We start from the raw sequence: 6358 nt of genomic DNA on the forward strand, positions 1-6358 counted from the left end.
CCCGCCTTCCCCCCCCGCCTGGCCTGTCCGGCCGTGCTTTTTCTGTCTCTTTTGCCCCCTGCCCCCTCCGCCTCTGCCCCCCCGTTCGCGTCCCCTCTGTCCCTTTTGGCTCCCCCCTCCCCCTTGCTTGTGCCTTTCCGCTCTCGTCTGCTCTTCTTTGTTGCGGTGCGGTGGCTTTCTTTGGCTTTGCTTGGCCTCTTGCCCCCCCTCCCCCCCTCCGCTGTCCGGCCTGCTTGCCGTCCGCTCTCGCCGCGCCCCCCTCCTTCCTCTCTCTTTGTTTGCTCGCCCTCCTTTCCCTCTTCCTCTTTGTCTCGCCTTCTTGCTGTGCTCCTTGGCCTTTTGCTCGCTGCTTTTCCCTCCCGGCCCCCCTTCTTTCTCCCGTCGCGGGTGTCCTTTGCTTGCTTGCTGCCTCCTCCTTCTTTCCGTTGTTTGCCTTGTCCGCCCCCGCCGTCCTTCCCTTCCCCCTCCTGCTCCTTTCGCCTTTCTTCTGCCTCCGCTTCGCCCTTTCTCCCCCCCGCCTTGTTCGTGCTTCCCCCCCTCCTCTCCTCCCCCTCTCTTTGCCCTCCTCCCTCTGCTCCCCCTCTTGCCTTCTCCCTCGCGTTTTGTCCCCCGGCCTTTGGTGCCTCCCCGCTTCTCCGCCCCTTGCCCCCGTCTCCTCCCCCCGCTCTCGGTGCTTGTTTCCCCCCCTCCCCTGCCTTTTTCCGTTTGTCGCCTTTCTCCCCTTCGCCTTTTCCCTCCCCCCTGGGGGGTTGTTCGCCCTCCCCTTCTTCTTCGCGTCGCCCCTTCCCGCCTGCGCTTTTCCCGTCCCTTTGCTCCCCGGTGCCCTCTTTGTGTGCGGCGTCGGCTCGGCCCCTTCTGCTTGCTTCCCGTCGGGCCCCGGTGCCCCCGTTTCCTCCCCCTCTCTTCCTTCTTCTTGCGCGTCTCCTTTTGCCCCCGCGCCTTGCTTTCTTCCTCCCCCTCCCGCCTTCTTCGTTTGCTTTGTTCCGGCCGCCCCCTTTGGTTCCTCCCCCCTTGTGGTTCGCCGGTCTTGGCCCCCGTTCCCCCCCCTTTCTTTTTGCCTTGCTCGCGCTCCTCTTGCCTCGCCTTTCTCCCCTCCGGCTCCTTGCGCGCTTCGTCCCTTCTTTTGGTTCCCTCTGCGCTCGCTCCCCGTGCCCCCTGCTTCCCTGGTCGCTGCTCTTGTTTTCCCGCCTTCCTGCCTCTTCCCCCTCCTTCCTTCTGGCGGGTGCTTTTTGCGCCCTCTTCCCTCTGGTTCCCTGGGTGCCTGGTCCTGGGTGGCTCCCTTTGTTGTGTCCTGGCCGTGTTGGTTCGCCTTTCCTCCTTTCCTTCCTTTTGCCTTGCCCCCCCCCTTCCCCCGTCCCTTGCTCCTCCTTGGCCCCCCCCCCCCTCCTGCCTCTCCCTTCCCCGTGCGGCCTCCCCTCCCCCCTTCTTCTTCCCCGCCTTTCCCCTTCTTCTGGCTGCGGGCTGGGCTTTTCTCGCGCCTTCCTTTCCCCCCTCCTCCCTTCCCCCCTCCTCTTCCCCCGTCTCCTTCGTCTCCCCCCTCCCTCTGCCCCTTGTTCCCCTTTTGTGCCTTCTTCGCCCCGCGCCTCCTTTTTGCTCTGTGCTTTTTCCTCCCCTCCCCCGTGTCTGGCTTCTTCCCCCCCCCTTGCTCTTTTCTTCCCCCTCTGCCCCTTGCTGGTCGCTGCCTCTCCTCGCCCCTTCCTTCCTCTGCCCGCTCCTCCCCGCTTTTCGCTGCCCTTTCTCCTTCCTCTGCCTCCCCCCTTTGCCTCCCCCCTCTGCCCTCCCCCTCTTTGGTTTTCTCCCTTTCTCTCGCTCCTGGCGTCTTCTTGTCCTGCTTCTGGCTCCTGCTTCGCTTTTGCGTGTCCCCCGCCGTGTTGCTCGCTTCCGCCCCCTCTCGTTTCGGGCGCCGGCCGCCCTCCTCCTCCCTCGTGCGGCTTCTTTGCGCGTCCGGTTTCTTCTTTCGGCCCCCCGTTTTGTTGCGGTGTTCTTGCGGCCGCTCCTTGCTGCGCCCTTCCCTGTGCCTTGCCCCCGCTTGTCTCCCTCCCTTCCCGCCCTCGGTTCCGCGCTCCGTTCGTCTTTTTGCTCTTTGCCCTTCTTTCTCCTTTTGTCGTTGCTTCCCCCGCTTCGGTCGCCCTTGCTCCCCTTCCTTTTTCTTCTTGCGCCCCCCGGTCCCCGTGTCCCTGCCCCTCCTCCCCCCCCGCGCGTCTCTTTCTTCCCCCTTCCCCTTCTTGGCTCCCCCGTCCCCCTCCGTCCCTCTGTCGTCCGCTTCGCGGTCTTGCCGTTGCCTCGTGTGTCTTTGCTTTGCCTGCTTTGCTTTGCTTTCCGCGTTGGCCTGCCTCCCCCCCTTGGTCCTTCTTGCCGCTCCTCTCTGGCCCGCCTTCTCCTCGCTTCTTCTTTGCCCGCTGCTTGCTCGTCTTGCCGTTTCCGTGGTTGCGCTTTCTGTGCCCTTCCCCTTCGCTTCCTTCGCCTTTCTGGCCCTTCCGCCCCTGCCTCTTTGCTTGTGCTCCCCTCCCCCCCCTCCCTGTTCTTTCGCCTTTTCCCGCGCGCCCCCTCCTTTGTGCGCTCCTTTTTCTTCGGCCCTTCTCTTTCGCCCCTTCTCCCCGCTCGCCTTTCTCCCCCCTTGCCTCGTGCTCCCCCTTCCTTTCCCCTTCCCCCCGCCCCTCTTCCCTCTTCCCCCTTTTTCTTGCTCGTGCCCCTCCTTTTGTCCTTCCCTCCTTTTGCTTTCCTCCGCCTCTCCCTTTTGGTCCCTCGCTTTCTTTGCCCTTCCCTCGCTCTGCTTTCTTTCTCGTCCTGTGGCGTGCGCCCCCTCTCGCTGTCCCCCCCTCCTGCCCCCCGCTTCCTTCCCTTTCGGTCCCCCTCCTTGCTTGGGTCCTTTCCTGTTCGTGCTTTTTGGTCCCCCCCCCCCTTGCTCTTCTTGCCTTCCGCTGCGGCGCTTTGTCCCCCTTTGCGCCCCGCTCCTCCTCCCTCCCTTTCGCCCCCCTTTTTGGCGCCGGGTTTTGCCCCCCTTTTTCTCTTTTGGCCCGGGCCGCGCTGGTTGCTTTGGTCTCTCCCCCGCCTTCCCTCTCTTCCCCCCCCTTTTTGCGTGGGCTCCCTCTCCCCCTTTCTTTCTCGCCCCGCTTCCCTCTTTTCTCTGCCCTCTTTTTGCCCTTGCCTCTTTGGCCTCTCTTTGCTTGCCGCCTTTTTGTTGCTTTGCCGTCGTCTCCCCTTGTTTCGGCCTTTCCCCCTTCCCCTTTGCTTTTTGTTTGCTCGCCCCGTCCTTGTCTCCTCGTGCTCTTCTGCCTTTTCCCCCTTTTCCCCCTTGCCCTTTCTTCTTTCCCGTCGTCGTCGCCTTCGTCCGCTTTTGCGGGGTTTGCGCCCCTGTGGCGTCCTCCCCCTTCCGGTTCTCTCTCCTGCTGGCTTTTGCCTGCTCCCCCTTTTCTCTCTCCTTTTCGCCGCCTTCGTGCCCGTCGCCCTCGTTGCCCGCTTCTGTTCTCTCCCCTCTCTTCTTGCCGCTGCCTCTTTTCCTTCTTCCCTTTCCTCCCTTCCCGTCCCGCCTCTTGCCCTTTTTTCTTCCTTTCTTCTTTTTCCCGCCTTCGCCTCTTCTTGCGCTCCTTGCGTTGCGGCTGCGTGCGCCTCCTCTCTTGCCCTTCTCGCCTTCGCTTGTCCCCTCGCTTCCCGCGCCCCGCCGCCTTCCCCGCCTTGCCCGCCTTCGCTGTTCCCTCTTCTTCCTCTGCTTCCCGCGCCCTCCCCCCCCTCCCTTGTCCTCCCCTCCCTTGCCTTGCCTCTTCGCCCGTCTCCTCCTCCGCCCTGCCTTTCCTCGCTTGCTGCTGCCTCCTCCGCCTCCTCCTTTTCGTTTGGTTCGTTGCCCCGCGCGCTTTTCTTTTGTCGCGCTTGCCCCTTTTGCTTTCGGCTTTGTTCGGCGTCGCTTCCCCCTTTTTGCCTTGCTCCTTGCTCCCGCTCGGCTCTGGCCCCTTTCTTTTCCCCTGTCCGGGTTTGCGGCCCTTGTCGCCCCCTCCTTCTTTTCTTCGCCTTTTTCTTCTTGTGTTCTGCGCGCGCTGCCTTTTCCCCGCGCCGCCTTTTTGTTGTCTCCTTTTCGCCTCCCCTTCTCCTTTTTCCCCCCCCGCGCCCCTGTTCGTCCGTCCTCCCCTCCCCCTTCTTTTCTCCTGCCCTGGCGGTTGCCGGTTGTTCGGCCCTTCGCGCCGCCTTTCGCGCTTCCTGCCCTCCTCCTCTTTGGCCTTCCTTTCGCCCTCCTCTGCTTTTCGCTCCCTCCCTCCTTTGTCTGTTGCCCCCTTCTTCGCTCTCGGTGCTCGCGCCTCGCCGTCCCCTTCCTCTCCCCTGCCGCTGGTCCGCCTCGTCGGCTTTTGCGCTTCCTTTCTTTTTGGCTCCTCTTTTTGCCCCGCTCCCTCCTCTCTCCCGCCCTTTGCTCCTTCGCGCTTCCCTGTCTGCCCCCTTTCCTTTGCGCGCCTTTTGCCCTCTTCCCCCTTCTTCCTGGCGCTTGTGCGCTTCTTGTCTTTTTCTTGTTCCTCTCCTTCGCCCCTCTTGCTGCGCGTTTCCCCTCTTTCTTTGCCGTCCCCCCTTTCGGCTCTTCGGCCCTCTTGTCTCCTCCCCGGCTTTGCCTCGCCTCTCCTTGGCCCTCTTGTCCCGCTTCTTCCGCGTTCTCTCCTCCGCTGTCCCTTCCGGTTTCGGCTTTTGTCCGTCCTGTGGCGCCTCCGGGGCTCTCCCCCCGCCGTCTTGCTTTTCCTCTTTCTCTCGGGCCCGTGGCCCTCCCTTCCCCCTTTCCTCGTGTCCCGCCGCTCCGTGTCCCTGCCTCCGCCCTTTCCCCTCCTCCCTTTCTCCCGTGCGCCTCCTCGCTTTTGCGCTCCCTCTTTCTTCCTCCTCCTCCCGCGCGCTCTGCCCGCTTCCTCCCCTTCCCCCTTTGTCGCCTGGCTCCGCCTCGCCGTCCCCCCCTTCCCCCCGTTCGGCCCGTGTTTTCCTCCCCCCGGTTGGTCTCCCCTGCCTCCCCTCGGCTCCCGGCTCTGCTCCCCCTTGTTGGTCCCCCCGCGGTCCGGTGCCCGTCTCGCGGGGGGGGGGGTGCCTCGCCTTTCCCCCTTTTTCGCCCCGCCCCCCCTTGCTCCGCCCGCGCTCCCCCCCCCTCTTCCTCGCTTGTTCGCGTCTGGTGCCCCGCGGCCCTCCCTCCCCCTCCCGTGTGTGTGCGCTTGTGCGCCGTCTCTCTCGTGTCGCGCCCTCTGTCCCGCGCCGTCCGTCCCGCCCGCCGTCCCGCCCCCCCCTTCTCGTGGTTCGCGCGGTGGTGTCCTCCTCCTCCTCCCCTTGCTCTTCTCTCCCCGCGCCCTTCCCTCTCTCTCCCCCCTCTTGGTTCCCCGCTCCCCTGCCTTTCCGTGCTCTCGTGCTTTGCTCCCCCCGCCCGCCCTCCTCCCGCCCGTGCCCCCCCTGCTGCTTCGGGTTTCCCGTCGCCCGCCCTCTCCCCGGCTTTCCCCCCTCCGCGTTCCTTTCCCCCCGTCTTCCCCCTCCGGTCGCCCCGTCTCCGCGTGCTCTCGTGCTTTGCTCCCCCCGCCCGCCCTCCTCCCGCCCCGTGCCTCCGCCCCTGCTGCTTCGGCTCTCCCCGCTCCGTGTGCCCCTCCCGGCTTTCCCCGCTCCGTGCTCCTTTCCTCCCTTCTCTTGTTTTGCTCCCCCCCGTGTTGTCTTGCTTCCCCCTTCTGCGCCTCTGTCGCTGCTCTTCCCTGCTGCGCCGGTCTCTTTGCTGCCGCTCCCCCTCTGGCCTGCTTTCTCTTGCTCGCTCTGCGTGTTTTCTCTCTTTGCCTCTCTCCCGTCCCGCCCTTGCTCTTTTGCTCTGCTTTGCTCTGTTTGCCCTCTCCGCCTCTTTCTCTTTGCCGCTCTCTGCGTTTTTTCTTTTCTCCCTTCTCCCTTGCCGCTTTTTGGTCTGCTCTGTCCCCCTGCGCTTTTTGCTCTCTGCTCTTTCCCGCTTCCTTGCTCTCTTCGCTCTTTGCTGCTTTCGCCTTTTCTGCTCTCTTGTTCGTTTCCCCCTCTTCCCGTCTTCCTCTCTTCCTCCTTTTCTCGCTGGTCCTGCGCCTCTGTCCGTTGGCCCGCGCCGCTCTCCTTTTTGCCCTCTTGTCTCTTTTGTCCGCGCTCTTCTCTTCTCTTCTGCCCCTGTCCGCCGGCTCCGCTCGCCGTTGCTGGCTTTCCTCTCCCTGTCCCTGCGCTCCCCCCCCCCTTCCTCTGCTCTTCCTCTGGTTTTCCGTTGCGTGGCCCTCTCTGGGTCTCCGTTTTGGTGTCGCCTGGCTTCTCTGCTCCGCTCTGCCGTGGTCCTTGTCTCTTTGGGCTTCCCCCTCTTCCTTCCTTTCCTCCCTCCTCGTTCCCCTCGTCTTTTTCCTTGTGCGCCTCTTTT

General features: G+C 64.5%; 1 protein-coding gene across 1 annotated transcript; it reads right to left on the minus strand.

Annotated features, from left to right (window-relative positions):
* Window positions 1-229: 229 nt before the first annotated feature.
* Window positions 230-6167, minus strand: LOC109188744 (hornerin-like; the record flags this gene model as incomplete). Its single annotated transcript, XM_019339364.1, has 4 exons — window positions 230-1841; window positions 2019-3822; window positions 3917-4922; window positions 5661-6167. Coding segments are annotated over 4 exons (4929 nt in total), but the record flags the coding sequence as incomplete, so codon positions are not given.
* Window positions 6168-6358: the final 191 nt, after the last annotated feature.

The sequence above is a fragment of the Ipomoea nil genome, unplaced genomic scaffold (assembly GCF_001879475.1).
Source record: "Ipomoea nil cultivar Tokyo-kokei standard unplaced genomic scaffold, Asagao_1.1 scaffold1477, whole genome shotgun sequence".
Lineage (NCBI taxonomy): Eukaryota > Viridiplantae > Streptophyta > Magnoliopsida > Solanales > Convolvulaceae > Ipomoea > Ipomoea nil.